The 24,989-nt window shown below is 44.0% G+C and overlaps 1 protein-coding gene across 1 annotated transcript in view; it reads right to left on the bottom strand.

The window, feature by feature from the left end:
* Window positions 1-9,937: 9,937 nt before the first annotated feature.
* Window positions 9,938-24,989, bottom strand: part of LOC120979062 (cadherin-related family member 3-like) — a 53,323-nt gene continuing 38,271 nt past the window's right edge. Inside the window, exons 10-19 of the mRNA XM_040407587.1 lie at window positions 24,326-24,416; window positions 23,040-23,138; window positions 22,096-22,325; window positions 17,497-17,668; window positions 14,616-14,860; window positions 14,175-14,368; window positions 14,076-14,095; window positions 13,952-13,983; window positions 11,549-11,597; window positions 9,938-10,297 (exon numbers count right to left, since the gene is read on the bottom strand). Of these exons, the coding sequence (XP_040263521.1) occupies window positions 10,137-10,297; window positions 11,549-11,597; window positions 13,952-13,983; window positions 14,076-14,095; window positions 14,175-14,368; window positions 14,616-14,860; window positions 17,497-17,668; window positions 22,096-22,325; window positions 23,040-23,138; window positions 24,326-24,416 (1,293 nt within the window). The 3' untranslated portion in view covers window positions 9,938-10,136. The remainder of the gene's footprint in view (window positions 10,298-11,548; window positions 11,598-13,951; window positions 13,984-14,075; window positions 14,096-14,174; window positions 14,369-14,615; window positions 14,861-17,496; window positions 17,669-22,095; window positions 22,326-23,039; window positions 23,139-24,325; window positions 24,417-24,989) is intronic.

The following is a 24,989-nucleotide window of genomic DNA, read 5'->3' as shown; positions in this document are numbered from 1 at the left end:
TGCCACCAATGTAACGGACCGTTTCCGCAGACAAGGGGTTAAAATCCGTTTAGGCGATAAGCCCCTTTTCTGAGAGACAGGCACAGCTACTGCAGAACACCAAACTCCCGAACTGGATACAAAGTAGCACTCCAAACTGGAACCTCACGAATAGCTGCTAGCAGACGAACAGGAATCAGCTTACACTTCTGGCAATCGGTCCTCTAACAGCATATAGTGAATCCCCCCAATAACGAGACAAGGCTCCGTGTTGAGGGTCAAACAGTGGTCTGACTGTACTTCACGTACAGCCTCTTTTATTCATAAACCACACACATAGTACTGCCCACAGGGGTTTGAACTACAACCAATCAGTAATTTACAACACATACAATGTAACTACAGCAACCAATCGTTCACGCCCCCAGAGGACCAGAATGAAGACTGTGACATAGGACAACATATCCCCACAATGCATCATGGTTTCCTCCTCTCTGTCCAGACAACCTGAAGAGCAATACAATGATCTCTGAGGACAAAGGGAGATCGCCAATACACATGTGAGGACAACAGAACAGACATCACCATTTAAACACACAATGGGACAATGGCACAATAGAAACACACCCAGCATTTCCTCCCAAGCTGACAAGTTACACTTATTATAAATTGTTACAACTTTGTGAGTTTACATTAGCCATACATATAACTTACATTAATTCAAACAGTATAACGTGGGGACAAACCTATCCAAAATTCACTTGAATAGGTTCAGGGGTTTAAAAGTTAGTATATGGCCCATAATCCAGGGGCAAGAGGCCAGCAGCCAGTCCTCTCCAAAACCCAGTGGCGAGGTTGGTTTCGCCACAAGCTGAAAATTTGTAATAAAGTCCAATTGAAAAACAGATTTTTAAACCAAAATAAGTAAAATGCAATCATAAAAAAAGTGCCTCAAAGGTGTTCATAGCCTTTAAGCTATGATCACATGCATATGGCCCTTTATTTGAGGTTCTGTCAAGGTTTGCCAAAATCCAGCTCTCTTTTTGCATCAAAACCGCAGAACCCCAAAGGGCCCAATTAGAAGCCAATATTTTGCATCTAATGCTGTCTCTGTACAATGGATCTGCCATATTAGTATGACTTCCATAAAAAAAAAAACAGAAGCCACAGAGCAGATGTGAACAGAGCCTTAAAGGGGTTTGTGCCAAGTTTTCTAACTCATGATCGCTGAGGTTGGGGTCTAACCGTTCGGACTTCGGCTGATGAAGAGAATGGAGGTCCAATGCCCCTCCATCTGTTGCATTTGCTCAACCTATTATCCTCATCAGTATGCGATTGATGGAGGTCCTATACCCAGGATCAGCTGTATGAGGAGCCCGCGGCATTGATTGGCAGGGTCTCGGTTGTCAGACCCCCACCAATCAAATACTGATTACCTATCCTGAGGATAGGTCATCAGTAGTGTTGAGCGAATCTCGCATGACTTCGGGTGAAACAAATTTTGTCTACACGGAAGCAATACATTTTAATGCTGTATGGAGACAGGTCTCTGAACAGCATTAAAACGAAGTGTTTGAAAGAATCGACTTCGGATCTATGATCAGAAGCTCAATTCGCTCAAGTCTAGTCATCAGTATATAACGCAAAAGAAACATTTCAGCGTGTCTATAAACCATCTTTAGGACAAAGTGCTTTTAACCTACGCGTTTCAAGCTCCTGCTGAGCTCTTGTTCAAGGCATCAGTATATAACATTTGGAAACTCCCTTTAACGTGTATTTCGGCCTTTCCGACTCCTCCGACAACAGATGTCAGGGGATATAAGGACAATACGGTTGCATTTCAACATGCCCAATCCTTTTGTTCTTGGGGAGATAAGCCACTGCCAGATGATAGAAGCTTAGATTGTTCGGGAGACGATGTAAAAGAACGGACAAATGTCACAAATGTACGGACTGTGGCAGGATTGAAATCTGACAACTTCAATCAAATATGGAAAGATCATAATGGATTTTTAGTGGTAAAAAAAATAATATTGTGTTTTTTTTTTAAAATTCCCACTGTCCTTTCCGAGCCTATTTTTTTTTTGTGTTTTTTCCTTTTTTTTTATTGCATAATTTTACAAAGGCAATTTTTTTTCAGGCAGTTTTCAAAATCCATTGAAATGTCTAAGGGTAAAAAGCTATACCTGGAGCATGTGTTTTGACGACAATATCAAAAAAGCTAAAAATGCACAATGTAAAAAAAAAAGCCTTTGTCTGTAGTGAATTTGATAATTCACTATAGATTTTAAAGTAACATCTGGATTCTGAAAAATGTGATAGAAAGCCGAAAGAAATACTGAAAATGGATGGAAATCTGCCCGTATAATAGGACCCTAAGGCTCAATTGAACAGGAAGCACATTAACTGGACTACAGATATAACACTGCTCTACCCGACATAACAAATCTGAGCTGAATAAGAGAATATCATTTAGTTCATTGGAAGCAATATGGATCTTATGAGTAAATGTAATATATGAAGCTGAGTAAAATCCTAAATATGCATGAAAGCATGCAAATCCAGTTTACTGTTGACACGTTGGCCCCCGGGCACAATATAATGGCTGTATTCATAGCATTATGTATTATGCTGCTTAATCTGACAGCCTTCTTCTACCATGTCTGCCTTTTTAATGGCATCAGCACATTTAAGATCTTATTTTACAACACAGCTTTGAGTTTGGATTTTAATTGGAACAGACCCCAAGCATGATATTAGCAGAATCCTGCACAGCGTATATAGGACACGGGTGGTAATCGCTGAAATTTACACATATGCAATAAAAACCCCATAGAAGGATTCTATAACATTATCTGAAATTTTGAGATGTGCTATACAGATTTTACCAAAACCTCCCCAAACTATTACAGTCCTCAAACCAGCCCACCGTAAACAAATACAGGCCACCTAAAAAGACCCCCTAACTAAAACAGTCCCCTGAACAGACCCCCTAACTAAATAAGGACCCCCGACCAGACCCCTAAATAAATTGACACCAAAAAGGACCCACCTAAATAAATACAGACCCCCTAACTAAAACAGTCCCCTGACCAGACCTCCTAAATAAATACAGATCTCAGACAAGGCCCCCCTAAACAGATACAGATCCTAGAACAGACCCCCTAACTAAATATGGTCCCCCGATCAGCAGACCCCCTAAATAAATGAAGACCCCCAAACCAGATCCCCCTAAACAAATACAGACCACAGAACAAACTCCCAAACTAAACACCGTCCCCCAACCAGATCCCCTAAATAAACAGACTCAAACCAGATGCCGCAAACCAAATACAGACCCCCTAACTAAATACAGTCTCTCAACCAGACCACCTGATTACAGACCCCCCCTAAACAAATACAGACCCCAGAACAGACCTCCTAACTAAATACAGTCTCTCAACCAGACCTCCTGAATACAGACCCCCCTAAACAAATACAGACCGCAGAACGGATCCCCTAACTAAATACAGTCCCTCAAACAGACCCTCTAAATAAACAAACAAACCTCAAACCAGCTCCCCTAAAAAGCTAAATAAAAATGCTGACCCCAGAACAGACTCCCTAATTAATCACAGTCCCCCAAAAAGACCCCATAAATAAATAAATTCAGACCTCAAACCAGACCCCCCCCCCCAAAAAAAAAGCAAATACAGACCCCCTAATTAAATACAGTCCTACAACAAGACCCCCTAAATAAATAGAGTAGATCCCAAACCATACCCCCCTTAACAAATAAAGACCCCCAACCAGATCCGTCAACTGATTAACAAAAGCTTCTTGGAGAAGAATCATCAGAACGATACAGAAATGCTGATAAATTGGAGTAATTTTATAGACTGCACTCTGGAGATGAGCGCCACGACTCTGCCTGCTGTAATGGAGACTGTAATGTTTTATGTCTACGCGAGCCGTCTGGAGAGGTGTACAGCGCGAGCAAGAGACATTTGCAAAACAAACGATTACTTTGTAGCAAAAAGCAATTCATAGAAGACTTCGATAGTTTTAAATTAATGAGGCCTAGAACAGTGCCAGCCATGTCGGAAAAATTTACTGTATCTCCAGTATAACGGCCCCTAAGGAAAAGTATTTGATACAAAAGATTTAGTGTGCGAGAAGCAAGTTGTGAACATGGCCATAATAATGTTGTAAATCAACAACAGGGGAGATATATTTACTTATAGCACCATCATAGTCTGCAGTGCTGGACAGAGATCGCATCCACTTAGGTCTCATTCACACGTCCGTGTCTGTGGTTTGTCCATGACAACACGGTCCACGTTTCATCCATGACACTGTCCATGATCCATGATTTCCAGTCCATGTGTCATCCATGTTTCACCTACAGTGTTAGTTTCTAGGGTATCTTGTAGCAGCGATCAAGGATGGCAATGGTGTTGTGTCCATTGTTTTAATGGACCCGTAGGATATAATGTGCGATGGATCCGTAATTACAGACAAAAGATGCCATGTTTCCATAGTGTCACCTTGGACCCACGATCTGTGAAACACCACTGATGTGTGAATACTCCCATTAGAGTCAACGGATATGTGAGTGGTCCATGGAGACCATGGACAGCACACGTCCGTGATTCACTAACATGTAAAAGAGGTCTTACATCCATCCTTCTTCTAAGTGGTACTCCCAATCCAATTTGCCAATATCAGATACACTTGATAAGCCAAGTATCAGTATCAGCTAAGTTTGATTCAAGTGAATGGCGCTGAGACGTAATACCGGGCACGGGTCATGGACAAAAGTGGCGCAGCAATGGTCTGGGGAACATGATAAAGAATTCAAGGTGGTGACTTGGTCTCCAAATTCCCCAGATCTCTACTCGATGGAGCATCTGTGGGACGTGTGTTAAAAAACAAGTCGTGAAGGTTGTCCCTCGAGAAATATTCTACATTTTTCAAACGAGCACCTGGATATAAATACAAACCCAATTCCCAAAAAGTTGGGGCACTATGTAAAATGTAAAAAAAAGAATTGGTTGCAATGGTTTTAAAAATCTCATAGACCCATATTTTATTCACAATAGATCAGAGAAAACATATCAGATGTTGAAAGTGAGACATTTTACAATTCCATGAGAAAAAATGAAATTATCAATAGTGTTGATTGCGACTATTCTAATCGCAAATTTTTATGGCGAATATCGGCACTTCGAGAACTCGCGAAGATGTAGAATATAGTGCTATATATTCGTAATCGTGAATATTCTAGATTTTTTTTTTTTATCAGTAACCTCCCTTCTTGCTTGTGGGCCAATGATAAGGCTGCAATATCTTTGTCAGAGCTTAGCAACATCCCTAGCAACCAATAGGAAAGTTGCCTACCCCTTACTATATAAGGACCTCCCCAGCAGCCATTTTCTGCTGTTTTTTTGCAGTTCTGAGAGACTAGTGTCATTGCTGTGCTCTGTGCTTTCATCTGGATCCTATTTCTTATCCAATTACATTAGATATTTAGTTAGCTCATATATATAATACAGATAGTTAGTGGGAGATAGTCAGTGTAGGTTATATCCTGATATACAGTCAGGTCCATAAATATTGGGACATCAACACAATTCTAATTCTAATTCTTTTTTGTCTCTATACACAACCACATGAAACGAAACGAACAAGATGTGCTTTACCTGCAGACTGTCAGCTTTAATTTGAGGGGATTTACATCCAAATCAGGTGAACGGTGTAGGAATTACAACAGTCGGCATATCTGCCTCCCACTTGTTAAGGGACCAAAAGTAATGGGACAGAATAATAATCATAAATCAAACTTTCACTTTTTAATACTTGGTTGCAAATCCTTTGCACTCAATTACAGCCTGAAGTCTGGAACGCATAGACATCCCCAGACGCTGGGTTTCATCCCTGGTGATGCTCTGCCAGGCCTCTACTGCAACTGTCTTCAGTTCCTGCTTGTTCTTGGGGCATTTTCCCTTCAGTTTTGTCTTCGGCAAGTGAAATGCATGCTCAATCGGATTCAGGTCAGGTGATTGACTTGGCCATTGCATAACATTCCACTTCTTTCCCTTAAAAAACTCTTTGGTTGCTTTTGCAGTATGCTTTGGGTCATTGTCCATCTGCACTGTGAAGCGCCGTCCAATGAGTTCTGAAGCATTTGGCTGAATATGAGCAGATAATATTGCCCGAAACACTTCAGAATTCATCCTGCTGCTTTTGTCAGCAGTCACATCATCAATAAATACAAGAGAACCAGTTCCATTGGCAGCCATACATGCCCACGCCATGACACTACCACCACCATGCTTCACTGATGAGGTGGTATGCTTAGGATCATGAGCAGTTCTTTTCCTTCTCCATACTCTTCTCTTCCCATCACTCTGGTACAAGTTGATCTTGGTCTCATCTGTCCATAGGATGTTGTTCCAGAACTGTGAAGGCTTTTTTAGATGTCGTTTGACAAACTCTAATTTGGCCTTCCTGTTTTTGAGGCTCACCAATGGTTTACATCTTGTGGTGAACCCTCTGTATTCACTCTGGTGAAGTCTTCTCTTGATTGTTGACTTTGACACACATACACCTACCTCCTGGACAGTGTTCTTGATCTGGCCAACTGTTGTGAAGGGTGTTTTCTTCACCAGGGAAAGAATTCTTCGGTCATCCACCACAGTTGTTTTCCGTGGTCTTCCAGATCTTTTGGTGTTGCTGAGCTCACCGGTGCGTTTCTTCTTTTTAAAAATGTTCCAAACTGTTGTTTTGGCCGCACCTAATGTTTTTGCTATCTCTCTGATGGGTTTGTTGTGTTTTTTCAGCCTAATGATGGCTTGCTTCACTGATAGTGACAGCTCTTTGGATCTCATCTTGAGAGTTGACAGCAACAGATTCCAAATGCAAATAGCAGACTGGAAATAAACTCTGGGCCTTTTATCTGCTCATTGTAATTGGGATAATGAGGGAATAACACACACCTGGCCATGGAGCAGCTGAGAATCCAATTGTCCCATTACTTTTGGTCCCTTAACAAGTGGGAGGCACATATGCCAACTGTTGTAATTCCTACACCATTCACCTGATTTGGATGTAAATACCCTCAAATTAAAGCTGACAGTCTGCAGTTAAAGCACATCTTGTTCGTTTCATTTCAAATCCATTGTGGTGGTGTATAGAGCCAAAAATGTTAGAATTGTGTCGATGTCCCAATATTTATGGACCTAACTGTAGTGTAGCTCAGTGATGCCCAACCTACGGCCCGCAAAGCCGTGTCATGCGACCCGCGCAGTAACAGGACTTTATCAGCGCAGGGCGCGCTTCGATTGCGAACGGCACAGGCAGCAAAGCGATGCTGCCTGTGCCTGCAATCTCCCTGCCCAGCGCTGCCTCCTAGCTAATTTATTCACTTCACTTGCCTCTGTGAAATTGAAGAGAAGCGACGTAATCTCGCACAGGCGCACTGGCAAAGGCATTGAAGTGCGCATGCACCGTCTTCCTGGCCTCTGCCAGTGAGCCTGTGTGAGAAAATGGCGCTTCTCTTCAATTATACAGAGGCAAGTGCAGTGAATAAATTAGCTAGGAAGCGGCTCTGGGTGGGGAGGAGATCTGTGGATGACACTGAGGGGGATATATGTGGATGACACTGAGGGGGATATCTGTGGATGACACTGAGGAGGATATCTGTGGATGACACTGAGGAGGATATCTGTGGATGACACTGAGGGGGATATCTGTGGATGACACTGAGGGGTATATCTGTGGATGACACTTACGGGGGGATCTGTGGATGACACTTACAGGGGGATCTGTGGATGACACTTACAGGGGGATCTGTGGATGACACTTACGGGGGGATCTGTGGATGACACCTACGGGGGATCTAGGGAGGGGTGTGCGGATGTTGGGGTGGGAGGTCCTGGAGGGGTGTTTGGGTGGAAGCTCTGGAAGGGGTGGGAGGTCCGATAGGTATGTGGGGGTGGGAGATCTGGGAGGGGGGGCCCATAATTTTTTTTGCTATGGGGCCCAGTCATTTCTAGCTACTCCCCTTATTGGCAAGATTGGGCGGGCACTGGAGCGATAGAGCGCCCTGCTGTAGGAGAAGTCGGCAGGAGATGAAAGGAGGAGGGGCCAGCTCCTGGTGGTGTCGGGCACACGGCGCAAGCATGGCGGTGGAGGATCTGACTGAAGCCTAAAGACCAGACATCAAGGTAAACCTGCAGAAGAAGGTGACAGCGCAGTATGTGATGTATACATGTGTGTAATGTATGTAGTGCGTGATCATCACATACTGCACTACATACATTACACACATGTATACATCACATGCCCCCTCACAGTAATAATGCCAAGATATGTGCCCTCTTCACAGTAGTAATGCTCACACATGCCCCCTCACAGTAGTTATGCCCTGATATGTGCCCTCCTCACAGTAGTTATACCCTGATATGTGCCCCCTCACAGTAGTTATCCCCAGATATGTGCCCTCTTCACAGTAGTAATGCTCACACGTGCCCCCTCACAGCGTTTTATGCCCACAAAATTTATACCAAGTCTAGTGCGGCCCTCAGACGAAAAATGGTTGGGCACCACTGGTGTAGCTGATAGGTTCCAGTGCAGGGTGTTAGGTAGTGTGATAGGAATTACTGTTTCTCTGCTGTCCATACAGACATGCTACAGACATAGCGCTGTGATGTCACAACAATAGTTAGTGCACCAATCAGTAATATCTACTCAGACCTGATAAAATGTGAAGTTGCATGTATTGCGCAAAAAATATGCGCATCATTAGTGCAGATTTGCGCAATCGCAAAAATAATGACTGGAGATCACGATTTATTGCGAATATTAATATCGTGAAAACTCATATTGCCTATGCCGCTCATCACTAATATCAAATGTCTCACTTTTAACATCTGATATGTGTTCTGTCATCTACTGTGAATAAAATATGGGTCTATGAGATTTGCAATTCATTTACACTATTTAAAATTTAAATTTTACACGTCCCATCTTTTTTAGAATTGAGGTTGTACTTTTGTAATTGCATGTAATTAAAATGTAGTATATGCAGTGAGTCATTCAACTAAATACTGTATATCTGTATAGAGCCACCTGTTGCTTGTTCTTTTCTTTAATTCTCTGTCCACCTACTGAGCCGGTCGCACATGCTCAGTTCTATCCTTTAACTAGTACCAGCCATATCTACTGTTGGAAGCTGTGACAATTATAGGGAGAGAGCTACTGCAGAAAGGATGTACCTAGGGGCGTAACTATAGGGGAAGCAGGGGAAGCGGCTGCTTTGGGGCCCTGACCCAGAAGGGGGCCCATCCAGGAAGAGGAGGGCTAAAAGATTTTGTCAGGGCCCCCTCAACAGTATTACACAATGAAATTATATACAGTGACAGTATAGATAGTGTAGAAAACAGATAGAACAGCTGCCGGGCCTGGTCTGAGAGAGCGATCTTTACTAGCCACAGGAATGGGGGCCGCATGAAAGGAAGGGGTTGCAAAAAAATTACTGGGGGAGGGGGGGCCCCATTTCAAAAATTTGCTGTGGGGCCCAGTCATTTCTAGCTACGCCACTGGATGTACCCCATGAGAAAGGACACACCCCTGAACCCCCCACCTGAGGAAAATCTAGCAAATAAATTGGAGCAGTGAATGTGGAGATCCGTGTGAGGTACAGGGCTGGTTCTAGCTTTGTTAGAAAGAGATTGTCATGTACTATATGATGTCTGATTTTCATTTTTTACATCCATCATGGCATAACCTCTTTAAAGGATCATCTGCTGCTAATGTATTGGTGCCAGATATAACAGGACATCTTTAGATATCTTGCATTGACAGCTCAGAGCAGTTTGGGCAGCATGAGGTGGACCTATTGTTATGGCTGATCACATTTATTAGAAGGTAGATTGATCCATAGATTCCATTCTTTATAAACATTATTTTAGACAATATAATAGCCTTCACTCTATAGATTAGAACATTTTCTTTGATACAATATGTCCATATTATAATTTTTCTGCTTATTTCATTTCACAGGAAAATTATATCGAGAAAACAGCATTGATCTGAGATGGTATGCCACCAAAATCCCACAAGAATATGCATCAGTGATCCCAAAGGTCAGATCTTCAGAGCAGACATGTTTCTCCTTAGGTACTCTTGATAGCAGGAGCAGTTGAAAGAACAGGGACCAGGGCTTCGGATACAGTGGAAATATCGGAAAGTTTTATCTTCTCCTCATTGGCTTGCAGCATGGACTTCCACCTTCTAGCTCCTGACTTGCTGTTATATTCATACATTTTCCCTGTGACTAACACAAGAAAATGGACTGTAATAGATTGAACTATAAATGAGGGTGTATTAAAGGGTTATTCTGGCCTACAGCATTTTTCATCTATTCACTGGATAGGTGGTAAACCTTGGGATCCGACCACTGGAACCACGCCAAGAATGGGTGACCCCAGTCCCTTGTTCCCCCAAGCTGCATGACTGTGACTCGGGAGACTTTCAGCAAAGCAAAGGTTGAGCACAAAACTCCAGTCAAAGTCCAGGGCACTGACGAAAACGGCCAAAAGGAGCGGCAGGGCACATGCTTGATCATCCCCCCATTAAATGTCCTCCTAGACATGGTCATGCAGCTGGGGGGGGGGGGGGGGCATTCTAGTCATTCATAAGGGCCCCAGCAGCTGGATAGGTGTATAACTGATAACATGCTGTAGAAAGTAATACTCCTTTAAGAAGTATGGTGGAACCAAGACTATAGGGGACTTATGGTCATTCAAGTCAAAAAGAAAAGAAGAAGGGATTCCATCCATAGTTGATCATGACATGTCAGATGATACCACCAGTGAACTGCAATGGTATACCTGCAATAGAGGAAGACCACATGTCTGCTATGGGGCTCAGGGGTAAGAGAAACCCATCCCTGAACTTCCTCTCTTTCCGACAAGAAAGCACTGCACTTTTATGCAGTTGCCACCAGGGGGAGCTCAGTGCAAAGAGATTATTACAGTAACTGTACAAATTCTTATGTACTGAGCTCCCCCTAGTGGTGGCGGCAGGAAGCCAGTTTTGTGATATACTGTATTGTGTGAGGGGAGGCAGTGATTTAGAGTTGTGTATGGGAGATTTATCAGTGTGTCATGTCACTTGTCTGGTGTAAATACATTTAGAAATATGCTGTTCAGAGTAAGCGTCATATTTTTGAAGCACCTGTTATACTTTTTCCAACATAGCAGTTGGATAAAGTGGGTGAGGCTGAGGGTTATTTCTTTTAATTAAAAATTTCTTCCGCTCAGAAATCTGGGGCGTTGCTCTTTTTATTCTGCTTTGCCTTGGAATGAATGGCGCACGTGAGCTGGCAAACAGAGTGGGGTAGGGGGGCTTAAACTAAATTTTGCTATGGGGTCCTATGAAATTTGTGTATGCCCCTGTTGAGACAGGGTCAAAGGGGCTGACGAAAGAAATTAGCTGTGTTTTTCTAAACCTGTACGCCCCCTTTAACTATTGGCATCATGTTATATATCAAATGGCAAGCAAAAGGAAAGACAATACAGATTACCTGGATCCAAGGCCTCTCCATCAAAGACAGTTTCAAAGGTTGTTGTTTCCTAAAGATAACAAGAAAGGTGTCACAAGTAAATCAGTACAATAGACTCGATTAAAGGGGTTATCCCACTTAGCAGTTTCATACTTACCTGCTGCCACCGCGCGTTCACTTCCTGGATTCTGGCTGGGGGCGGGCTTCATCTTGATTGAAGTCTTCTCCCGGCCGGGCCGCGCGCTGGACTGAACGCGCACGCTGCCGCGCATGCGCAATGTGACTTATTTCTGGCCAGTATAGTACAGAGCCGGCGTGCGCGTTCGCAGCTCTGTACTATTCTGGCCGGGAAGAAGTCACCGTCGCGCATGCGCGGCAGCGTGCGCGTTCAGGACAGCGAGTGGCCCGGCCGGGAGAAAAGAAGAAGTCTTCTGGGCAAGCGCGACCATCGGGATCTTGCGGAAGAGCGGTGGTCGTAACCAGGGGAGACCGAGTCACAACAATAAGGTAAGTGGGGATGAATTTTCTCCTAATCGGTGGGAATTTGTTAATAAAGTATATTTACAAAAATGATCACTGTCAAATCATTAACAGATTTAACAGTGATCATTATGATGGGATAACCCCTTTAAGCCAATCACTGTGCCCATTCTATACATGACGTGCGCCTTACAGGCCACTGATGAGTTATATTGTCATGCTCCGGTGGCGAGTCCGGCCCCTCTGGATAGGTCACCGGTATGGAACTCCCACCAATCAGCTGTTTGAGAAGGCAGCGGCGTCTCTCAGTAGAGTGATGACATCATGTTCATTGGTCACATGGCCTAGGCGCAGCTCAGCCCCATAGAAGTGAATGGGTCTGCGTGCGATAAGAAAGCGCAGCCACTATACAATGTATGGCGCTGTGCTTGGTTTGCTGAAAGAAAGCTGCGGTACTACTGCCTTTCTCAAACAGCTGATTGTTTAGGGGTCCCGGGTATCTGACCCCCATGGATCAGATACTGATGACCTATCCAGTGGATAAGTCATCAGTATAAGTTAGGGACCGTCATCCAGTTGGGGGCCGTCAATTTAGGACGGATTGCCCAAATAGGTATGTATAGCGGTGTGGGTAGAAGTACAGGGCTGCACTATTCCTCACATAATATGATATATATAGTAAGCTACATAATCAACAGATGATAATAACCGTATAATCCAAAGGTAGAAGCTAAGTCCAGCACCAGGTCCGAAGATAAAATTCAATCCTTTATTGAAATATGATAAAATCAACTGTAGTCCTCAAAGGGCATAAACCTACATGTTTACGACATAGGATTATGCACCTTAACCCCTTCAACCACCGTGACGTACCCGTACTGCAACGAGCCCACTCCATATACGTGCCGGGTGCTGGCTGTATCATACAGCAGACACCCAGCCACAATAACGGGGAACGGTGATCCCGCTGAACCCCATCATTAAACCCCTCAGGTGCCACGATCAACGCTGATCGCGGCACCTGTGAGGCAAGACAGAGGGATACGGCTCCTTCTGCCTTCCGATTGGAGCTCTCGGTACTTCCGTTCCATAACGGAAGTACGGATGCAGACAGTACACGTGTGCTGTCCGTATCTTTTGTGGCCCCATTGAAGTGAATGGGTCTGCATCAGTTCCGCAAAACTGCAGACCGGATCCGGACACAAATATACAGTAGTCTGAATAAGCCCTAAGGATTACTGTTGATTTTATCTTCAAACCTGGTGCTGGACTTACTTTTTACCTTTGGATTATGCACGTGTAACTGACATGGTGTCCACACACACACAGACACAGGGACTCCATAGGAGTGGTTGAGCTGGAACTACAAAGAAAAAACAACTTTATCTCTGCTTTGCTGCGACAAACCATATAATGCCCCACATAAAAGCTTGTCACTTGTCAAAAGCAGTTCACGTTCTGTACTAAAACACTAGTCAACCAATCTCCCAACTAAAAAAATAACAAAACAAAAGGGAAATATACAAGTGAAGACACTCAAACAGACCACACCTCCAGATCCAGATCAGGTTTCCGCCAAAGAACACCACCAAAATTGCATGGAAAAAATGGACTTCTAGAGGGGTGGTCGTGGTCCTGTCATAGAAGATGACCATCCCTCAAGAAGTCCATTTTCATGCAATTTTTGGTGGTCATCTGACAGTACTTCAGTGCTCACTCTCTAAGGAGCTTGGTAGAGATCACGTACCGCCGAAGAACACACCTGCCTCACTGCACAAGGTCATCATTGGCCAGTGTTACATACTTATTTACATATGTGAATGTGATCAATCTCTCTTTGAGATGATCACCCAGAATTGCATTGAAAGGTGGTCTTCACGCAGAGTAGTCTTCTTAATGAAGAGGGCCACAATATATGGTGGAACAGCATCAAATACAACTCACCGTTATAACTTCCACCTTCTCTTTTTTTGTTCCTAGTAAGGAAAAGAGAAAAGAAGTAAGAAACCAGACGTGAAGACACTGGACACTGACTATACACCTGTATTGTAGAGGAACGGGCACTTACCTGTTTTATAGGTCTTTACTCTGTCAGGAATAAACATCGAAAAAGTTACTTGTCCCTCCATCCATCGGACCACACAAGACACACGTAGCCAGTTCTTACCTCCTCTTGGAAACTGTGCTTCTTGCCTTTTGGCACAGGGCCTTCAAGTTGCCATATTTCCACAAAAGATGACCTACCCATCCCAGAAGAGCAGCAAGGAACAGAGCCATGAGAGTTAAAAGAAAGGGCACATACCAGGCAGCGGGGTCAAATGTATTAACATTCTTGTCTACTATTGTTAGTCCTTTTCTTTTCTGTACAAGAAGAAGAAAAAAAAACAGGAAAATGTCTAAGGAATGTTTCAAATCCTCCTCATGCTCATGAATGTTTATTTTCTATTGGTCTGTACAGTGTTTCACTTTGTAGAGCAGAACTTTGTCCTTCAGAGCAGCTCATCCTACTTCCTAGAGACAGGCTTATACACATTAGATTGTCTTTTACCAAATGTATATGACCAGTTTTAGGATAAATACATGACAAGGGGTCACCCAAGACACTTACATAGTAGTCAGTTGTGGGTGGAGGTGGTGTATTGGTTCGCACCACGTTTATCATGATCATGGTTGTCCCCGTCCTCGGCTGTTGAACACGACCATCCTTTGCATTGTCATCAACGATGTGGACCACTAGGTTGTAACTCTGCTGCCTGTCAGCGCCATTGTCAAAATCAAAAGGGGTTTTTAGGATGAGTTTAGGATTGTGGGAGCCATGGGTGGGATCAAAAGCAAAGTGATTGTTAACGTTTCCTGGGAAGAAAGCGGAAAGATATTAGGATGTTGTCCCATCTTCTGGAATAATTAGCTTGATTTTAGCTTCCCACTGATTAATCAGGCACATGACTGTATGTATTTTGTGGTCCACAAAACACAGATCCGCAAAAAAAAAAACAGATGACATCCATGTGACGTTTGTGTTGCATCTGTTTTTGCATTTTTTTTTGCAGATCCATTGTAACATGTTCTAATATTTTTGTGGAACAGACATGCGGACATACGGAAACGGAATGCACACTGAGTCATTTCCCTTTTTATTTACAAGCCCCATTAAAACCAATGGTTCCGTATATAGACCTGTAAAAACGGAATGGAAATGGAAGAAAAATAAGTTTGTGTGCATGAGCCCTAAAGGCAATTTATAGAAGAGTGAGTATAAGCTATAAAATTTCAGCTGTTGACCCCAGAGTCGTAGCTTCCTTCACCTAGCGGCAAAGTATCAATCTAAATACACTTGTTAGCATCCTCCCCCTTGGCTCCCAGTACCAAGGACCAAGGCACATGCCCCACTGCCCTTAATCCCCCGCGACATTGACCACTACTGTAAATGTGTTACGGAAGTCCTATAATGGTAACGTATCTATAGGGGGTGTTGAGGTAGCAGTCACACCCAGGCCCTGATGCCTGAGGAGGTCTGAAGGTTCCTCTGATACATAAGAGGACCAGCGGTATAAATGGTACATAGTTGGGGGCCCCATTACGGTTTTTCCCTTGAGGCCCAAGAACTTCAATTGTACCTTATATAATCAGGTAACCATGGACTGAGGCAACCCTTGCGACCGCCAATGTTCTCCACCCATAAGCCTCTCTGTACAGTGAAGAAGAGCCACCTCTGCTGTCCCAGGGCAGATACTATGCCTCCTATCCTGGAAGTTACACCATCGGAAACCCAGCTAGCTTCTAGACATCTTAAAGGGGTTGTCCGGGTTCAGAGCTGAACCCGGACATCCCTCCATTTTTACCCCGGCAGCCCCCCTGACTTGAGCATTGGAGCAGTTCATGCTCCGATGCTCTCCTTTGCCATGTGCTAAATCGCGCAGGGCAAAGACATTTTTTGGAGATCCGGTGACGTACCGGGCTCTCCATGGGGCTGCCAGGAAGCCCGGTGACGTCACTGGCACTGATGGGCGGGATTTAGCGCTGCCCTAGCCAGTAAAACGGCTAGGGCAGCGCTAAAGCCCGCCCTTTAGAGCCGGTGATGTCACCGAACGTCACTGGCAGTGTGTTATTGAAAACAAAAGAGACCTTGCCCTGCGTGATTTAGCGCTGGGCAAGGGAGCGCATCGGAGCATGAGATGCTCCGATGCTCAGCCTCAGCTCTGAACCCGGACAACCCCTTTAAGTAAGAATAATGGCCACTACTGATCTCCAGAGTGAGACCACGCCTCCCAAGTGTCCGTCTTTTGGAGGGACAGTCCCTCTTTTTGACCCACATCCCTCTGTCCATCTTTGATACTAAAATGTCCCACTTTTTGACCTTTGGGAATTAATGCATAAATGTGCATTAATAAATTAACTAAATTGCTCCTTATTAAAGTGTCTGTACGGTTTCTACCTGTATATTAGACCAGAACTTCATTATTTTGTGCAATTTGGACTTTAAAATATCTATAATCTGTTAATTTATTTGCTAATATTTAAATGGATATTGAAGTACAAGAAAAAAAAAAGTTGTCCCAGGGGCTCCACATGCTGTAAAAAAATAAAGGAACTTATACTCCCCTAACCGATCCCCAGCTGCTGTAGTTGTGATGGAGTCAGTAATTGTGCTTTGGGCGGAGTTAGAGGCGTGGCCTAGTATGAATAAAACTGGTGTGATACACGCCGCAGATATTGTCCCTCTTTGCGATTTTCAAAAGTTTAGAGGTATGTGAGACCAGTGCCAAAGGGGTGATCACTGCTCAGAGATTTCTGTTACTGGGAATCTGACACAAGATTCTAAGCAAACTGTCACTGCTAGGAACAATGCTTTGCTCGGAAAGTTTCTCAATAAGGCCTCATGCACACGACTGTGTCTATTTTGCGGTACACAAATCGCGGATCCGAAAAATACAGATGGCGTCCATGTGCCATGGGTTCGTGATCCACATTTTGCAGCCAAGTATAGGAAATATTCTATCTTTTTGCATAACGGAAAAAATTAGGATGGAACGCGGACAGAATCTGTATTTTGCAGGTCCACAAAATACATACGGTCATGTGCATGAGGCCTAACAGAAATCTCCGTGCAGTGTCAAAGGAGTTTAAAAGTGAGGGTCCAAACTCACAAAACTTCAGCAATGTAATTAACATGTTAAAAGGACCGTCGAGGATTTTAATATTGATGGGGTCCGACACCCTGCACCCTCTACTACGGGCCCCGTAACTGCACAGCTCCATCTACTGAGTAACGGCAGCGCGGTTCCTCATGAAGTCAAGCACTACATTAACCAGCTCCGTCTATTACACAACGGATGGAGATCTGGAGTTTGGACATTCGGCACTGGAGCTACAAGGGAAAAGCTGATCGAAGATGGTGCGGGGAGTCGGACCCCCGCAAATCTGATATTGATGGCCTATCCTGAGGATAGGTCATCAATAGTAAAACCACTTTTTTGCACTTTTTGCACCTGAAGCTATTTCATATCGCATATCTGTATTTTTCGAGTCGCGATCTTGGCAGTTGAGCCGGAAGTTGTTGATGTTTATCCCTGCGGTGATGTTGTCGTAGATGACGGCGGAGTACCTGGACGGTCTACACACAGGGGCCTCGTCGTTCTCCGCTATTACATTAATAGTGACCTTCCAAAAAACAATAAAAAACATAAGGGATTAGTGTCTGGTAAACGTTCCTACGTGAGAAATCGCCCAGTTATGCATTACTATATATGCTACAGAATGTTATCCCCTATCCATAGGATAGTATGGAACTATTAGATTGGAGGGTGTCCTACCGCTGGGACCCCCACTGATCACAAGAACAGGGGCCCAGTGGAGCCCTCCTGAAATGGACAGAGCGGCTGGCCAGAAATGCGCCGAGTACTGCGAAATGAATGGAGCAGCTGCGTCAATTTCTGACCAAATGCTCGGTTCATTTCAGGGGGGCTCCACAGGCTAGGAAGCCCCCATTCTCGTGATCAGTGGGGATGCCAGTGATAGGGCCCCCATCAATCTAAGGCCCCTTTCACACGGGCGAGTATTCCGCGCAGATGCAATGCGTGAGGTGAACGCATTGCACCCGCACTGAATCCTGACCGATTCATTTTTATGGGGCTGTGCACACGAGCGGTGATTTTCACGCATCACTTGTGCGTTGCGTGAAAATCGCAGCATGCTCCTCTTTGTGCGTTTTTCACGTAACGCAGGCCCCATAGAAATTAATGTGCAAGTGCGGATGCGGTGCGATTTTCACGGATGGTTGCTAGGAGACGATCGGGATGGAGACCCGATCATTATTATTTTCCCTTATAACATGGTTATAAGGGAAAATAATAGCATTCTGAATACAGAATGCATAGTAAAATAGCGCTGGAGGGGTTAAAAAAAAAAAAAAATAATAATAATAATTAAACTCACCTTAATCCACTTGCTCGCGCAGTCCGGCTTCTCTTCTGTCTTCTTTTTTGCTGTGTGCAGGAAAAGGACCTGTGGTGATGTTCAGGTCCTGTTCCTACAATCAGCAAAGAAGGAGACAGAAAGAGATGCGGGCTGCGCGAGCAAGTGGATTAAGGTGAGTTAAATTATTTTTTTATTTTTTTTAACCCCTCCAGCGCTATTGTACTATGCATTCTGTATTCAGATTGCTATTATTTTCCCTTATAACCGTGTTATAAGGGAAAATAATACAATCTACAGAACACCGATCCCAAGCTTGGGTACCAAACAAGCGCGATTTTTCTCACGCGAGTGCAAAACGCATTACAATGTTTTGCACTCGCGCTGAAAAATCCTGCATGTTCCGGCAAAGCACCCGCACCTTTTCCCGCAATGCCAGTGGGAAAGAGGCCTAATAGTTATCTCCTATCCTGTGGATAGGGGATATAACCTTCTGTAACCAGAATACCCCTTTAACACATTTTAGTTATCGGGACTGACCAATCAGGAGCCTGAAGAAATTACATTTATTAATACAATTATTGATATAAAGTATTTTCAATGAATTTTCATCCTCAGACATCATTAATTCTCGGATTAGTTTGTCACTACGGTATATTTTTATAGCTGTCAAAACTCTGATTTTCTGATATAAAACAAAAAAATTGTCTGCAGCCACCACTAGGGGGAGATCAGGAGCTTACTGCATATACATTCTACTCCACAAGATGCTCCTGAGCTCCCTCTAGTGATGGCTGAAGGAAGACAGAATTTATTATTTATTTCTATGCTTTCGCAGAGCATTTGGAAGGTATAGTAAGAACTTTACCAGCACAGAATATTCTCTGTTTTATGTTGTTCATTAATTTATTTAAGTCACTTATATAGCGCTGACATGTTCCGCAGCACTTTACAGACATTAGCATCACGCTGTCCCCAATGGGGCTCACAATCTAAGGTCCCTATCAGTATGTATAGAATAAATAAGGGTGAGCACTCAACAAATGGCATTAGGAAATTAAAAGTTTAATTAAACACTAAAATATTAAAATAATGCCATTTGTTGAGTGCTCACCCTTATTTATTCTATAGCTACTGTTTTTTGACCAGAGGGTGGGTGTCCCTCTTGCGGGTTAGTAGCACCTTCTCTGTGATCACGTCCTCAGTGAGCCACCATTCCTTACTATTCCCTATCAGTATGTCTTTGGAATGTGGGAGTAAACCGGAGAACCGGGAGTAAAAACCCATGGGGAGAACATACAAACTCTGTCGAACCCAGGACCCCAGCGCTGCAACGCACCAGAGCCCCCAGTGGATATCCTGAATAAGCTCAGCAATATTAAATATGGCTGCTAACTGTGGCCAGCATCCTTCCTGCCTGCACAAGGATCCGACTTATTGATTCATAGGGCAGCGCTCAGTGCTCAACTAACAAATAAAAAATAACTTACTGCCTCGGAGAGAGGTCTACAAATCGAAATTCAGGCTGCAATTACGACCTGGGAGTCATCGTCATAGCAACCGCAGGAAAATGCCATAGAAGCTCTGGGAATAACGTGCAATAATAAATGCTGGCGTTGGCGATGTGCCGCGTAACAAGGGGTTACTGAGAAGTTCCGTATAATGAAGTCTCCCGCCATCTATCTGTCCTGCCTAATTTCTAGGGTCTCCACATAACTGACCCTCTGCTATGAAGAAGATTTTCTGTTACAACTCTAAACAATTACAGGGGCCGATAACTTTGGATGAATTTTAAATTTTATTTTTTTTGCAAGAAAGTGGGTGTCCTAATGCTGTGACCACCGATATAAACAGGGGTGATCTGCTAAGAAACCTAGCGGCAGGTGTTAAAGAGGTCCTCTCCCCTCTCCTGATGTCTGGTTTAGTAACTACTTGTTTTCCCCATGTAATAATGATTCTGGAGCATCTATTCTTATGACTATGTTGTGCTATTATTTTATTATTTCTGTTAGAAGTTAATAATTAATTACCAGCAGTTTGCAATGAAGGTCCAGCTGGGTGTTACCAGTTGGGGGGGGGGGGGGGGGGGGTTCCTGTTCAGTCTGACACTGGCAGCACTGATTGGATAATGTCAGACACAGATAAAATCTGCCACTAATCTGCCCGTGATTCAGCGACGAAAAACAGGCCTTTTTTTGCTGCTAAATCCTCAATCAATCCACCAACATGTTCCCCATTGACCCATTGTGCACACAGTGTAAGGCCTCGTTCATACTTCAGTGTTCGGTCAGTGATTTCCATCAGTTATTTGTGAGCCACAACCACAGAACAGGTGCAGATCTTTCCATTAGACCTTATCTCCGTGTAGCCTCCACTCCTGGTTTTGGCTCACAAATCACTGAAGGAAATCACTGACCAAACGCTGAAGTGTGAACGAGGCTTAAAGCGGAAGTTTTAAAAACCTCAACAAAAAGCTCTTCTGAAGCTCTTGTAAAAACGCCTCTAAAGCCACCACCGAATTACAAATCTGCCACCAAAATTGTCCTGTTTTCAGTTACTAATCTGCTGCAGATTCTTCTGCCATGGAGTTCAGCTGTGTGAACAAACCCTAAATCTTAACAGTGACCTCTTCTAGTTCTATCGATGTTTGCTGTGAATTCGTCTTTTCTTCACCGATTATTTTGCCATGTAGTCACCCAGGGTTCACTGAAATCAACAGCCCCCTCTCTCTCCTCCTACCTCCCTCTCCTTCATCTTTACTCTATTGTTCCTCCTGCAAGGTTTGTCACTGAGGTCAATGTGCAGTACCCCAGACCAGGTCATTTTCAAGATTGTTTTGTTATTTATGTTATGTCATTTTATACTATGTATATGCCCAGTGTGGGTATGTATGGAAGTGACAGAGTTAACCAACTCTGACATAGCAGCTGCAGGAAGCTAGGTGTAGATCCTGATCTGCCCCCCCAGCTCAGCCTAGCTAGTGTAGTGTGTTAGAAGAGTAAGAGGAGGAAGCTGTTCCATGTGCTCCACTCCTGACAGAACTGGACCGAAGTTACAGAGAATCACCTTCTCTGAGGATTATCTACCAAGAGAAGGACCTCAAAATTTCTACAGTTCTCAGGAAAGACAGATAGAGAAAGCAAAGAACCAAGAAGGTCCCGAATCTGCATGGCCGAGAATAGTTGTCAGTAAAGTATTCGCTAAACAATGCTGATGGACTTTACTGCAGTGAAGGGGACATTGTTTAGACACCCTTCACACTTAGACATGACCTGGCCATCCTTTTCTCAAACCCTGTATCCTTTAGATGGAAATTACAGCCACCAACGCAAAAGTAATATTGCCAGCCATAGATTCTACAGAGAGAGACTGCGGGAAGATAGAGAGGAATGAATATTACATTCCCCTACCGTTGGATGTACTACAACTCCTATTCTGCACTTTAGTAAAGAGAAAAGTTTGTTTTTCTACATTTGACCTGTATACTGACTCCAGAACCATATGCCAGCCATTGCACCTACATCTCCTGCCTTGCACTTGCACCAAACCTATAACATCAAGGGCACCCCAACTACCATCAGATAGGAGCCCCAACATCAGGATGTGCGCCGAGGGGGAAAAAAAAGGTGCTGCAAACGCAATGTCTGGTGTATGAGCCACATATTATCACTTACTGTAGCAACATCAATTCGAGGGTCAACAGTGTCACAGTCTGTGGCCTCAATAACCAAGGTGTGAGACTCTTTAGCTTCAAAATCCAGGCGAGTCACCAGTTCTATGATTCCCGAGGTCGGGCTTATCCAAAATGTACTAATTACGTCGGTGTTGCCTTCTCGGATCTTATACGTTATGCAGCTCGGGAGATCTTCGTCTGTAGCTGTTACTTGACCCACGATGGTCCCGGCTTTGAATATCAAAATAACATGGGTTTAGTTTATCAGTATATTTTACACTTCACTTGCAAATGTAGGCAACATTCTGGTGCCACGAGCCACACTGATTATATGCCTATTGCCCATGGGAGCAAAGAAATTGCATAAGTATTCAATTTCCAGGAGCCTAGCTACCATGGAAGCAGGGGAAGCGGCTGCTATGGGGCCCAAACTCAGGACGGGGCCCAGGAGGAGGACAAATTAATTTATTTTCAGGGCTCAGGGAACGGTGAGCATTGTCCTAGTACTGGTATTACTCACTGCTCCCTCTTCTTCTACGGGTGCCCGCGCTGCCCGCGCACAGTTTCAGGGCAGGACGCAGTTTGCGCAGGAGCGCACCATGACCTGATGCTGTGTGACGTCAGGTCACCGGTAGACACAGGGATGCACGAAGAGCGGAGGCACCCACAGGAGAAGAGAGGCGAGTATTTTTTTCTTTTTTTGTCCAGTCTAAGGTCTGCATTAAGGAGACCGAGGAGGGCGTTTAAAAAGGTGCTGTGGTGCCCAGTCAGTTCTAGTTCCGCTACTGTCCATCCGTCTGGACACTTGTTGCCACACAATAACCATCGTGTGATTTTAGCAACAATGTATCCTCACGTATCTGAAGTCATTTTAGTACTGTAGGCCAGCTTTCATAAAAGAGTCACAGCCAATGTATATAAAGGGAAGACGACTCTCTCACCTACCTTCAGAAGTTTCCTGCACACTGAAGGTATACGTTGTCCATTCAAATTTTGGATTGAAATTGTTGACGGGAGTCACAGACACAATTATAGTTGCAGTCACTGAAAGAAAGAATGGATTTCATGTACCGAGGAGGAAATACGTGAATTGTGTTCATCCTGAGCTTCCTGGTTTATGTCTAGAATTCAGCTCCAGAACAGTGAGAACCTCTTTGGGCACAGGCTGTACATACACAGCGGTAAATGGCCAGGAGTAATAACTGAGGAAGGTAGTGGGTCAGAGGTCAGCAGAAACCGCAGAGGCATCAGAGCATCTCTATACAAGAGGCTGGTGCAAAACCTGAGAACCACAGCGGGGAGAGATAGATAGATAGATAGATAGATAGATAGATAGATAGATAGATAGATAGATAGATAGATAGATAGATAGATAGATAGATAGATAGATAGATAGATAGATAGATAGATATAGATAATAGATAGACAGACAGACAGATAGATAGATAGATAGATAGATAGATGATAGATAGATAGATAAATAGATAGATAGATATAGATAGATAATAGATAGATAGATAGATAATAGATAGATAATAGATAGATAGATAGATAATAGATAGATAATAGATAGATTACTGCTGACAGGATGAAAGATGTCCATCTAAGCAATGCAGAATTCCCCCCAGTGAAGCAGCACTCAGACTTGCAGATATTGATTCCTCCTTGAAGACGTCAGTATCACAGAAAACACCTTAGTCTTCTTCTCTGCAGTTCCCCACACGGATGACAAGGCCGGGGCTGTATATATATCCGCAGTGATGGGAAACAGTTCTGCCCTCACCGGTAATAAACATTGAATAAAACCAGTCGTGTTTACAGGTATCTGGACTGGTTTCAGAAGAGCCCTGTAAACATCCTGCTGGGGTCTGGCGGGACCCCTTTATGACCATGGATTTTAAAGCCATGAAGCTCTGTTTTCCCCCCTGGAGCCAGGTCCCTGCCCTTACCTTACCACGGTCCAGGGCGCACTCAGGGGTATGCTATTGGATTGATGGAAAGTTATACATTTTGTATCAATTATTACTGTATACAAGATCTCTGCTTGCTGTCATTCAGCAAGAAACTTCATTGCCCTTAGCAAAAAAAAATAACAACTCTTAAATCCAGGACAACAGCTCTAACAATAAAGGTTTCTATTTTATGACAGCAAGCAGAGATCTTTAAAATGTGAATAATTGAAACAAAAACATATGTTACACTAAAGGAATATACATTTATCTAAGATTTACCAGTGTGAGGTGTGTCTGGCGAGTCTGATACTGACATCATCATCTCATAGGTGGTGACGGGGTCTGTGTCATAGTCCAGAGCACGGTTTACCTAGTAATAGAAGGAAAAACAACTCAAAGCCTCCCTACAGAGAGAACAATCACATGCAAGGTCTGGGGCTTCCTGCAGAAATGATACATGTGGGGTATTTGTGGGTACTCACTGTGCTTTGTGTGGTGGACAGCAGTGGTACACCTACCATGGGGCCTGGGAGAAGAGGATCAATATGCTGCATATTTCAGCAGTCACCACTAGGGGGAGTTCAGTGCAAAGAAATTATTTCCAGCTTCCATTAAAGGGGTATTCCCATCACATACAATGGGGGCATATCGCACCTACATGGGGACCCGCACCTACAAGGAGAACGGAGCGGGAAGAGCTGTGGCTGCAGGACCCCGAGTTTCCCAGGGTCCGTCCACCACCAAGCGCTGCTCCCTGATGCTAAGTGAAAGGGAGCGCACAGAGCATGCGCGGCCACTGCTCCCATTCATTTCTATGGGGCAGATGGAAATAGCTGACCCAGTGTTCGGCTATTTTCGGATCCACATTGAAATGAATGGAGGGCGGCTGCGCATGCGCAGTGCGACCTCCATTTATTTTTCCCGCTCTGTTCTTGTTGTAGGT

Source organism: Bufo bufo, chromosome 9 (genome assembly GCF_905171765.1).
Source record: "Bufo bufo chromosome 9, aBufBuf1.1, whole genome shotgun sequence".
Taxonomy (NCBI): Eukaryota; Metazoa; Chordata; class Amphibia; order Anura; family Bufonidae; genus Bufo; species Bufo bufo.
This window is presented reverse-complemented; position numbering and strand designations above follow the sequence as displayed.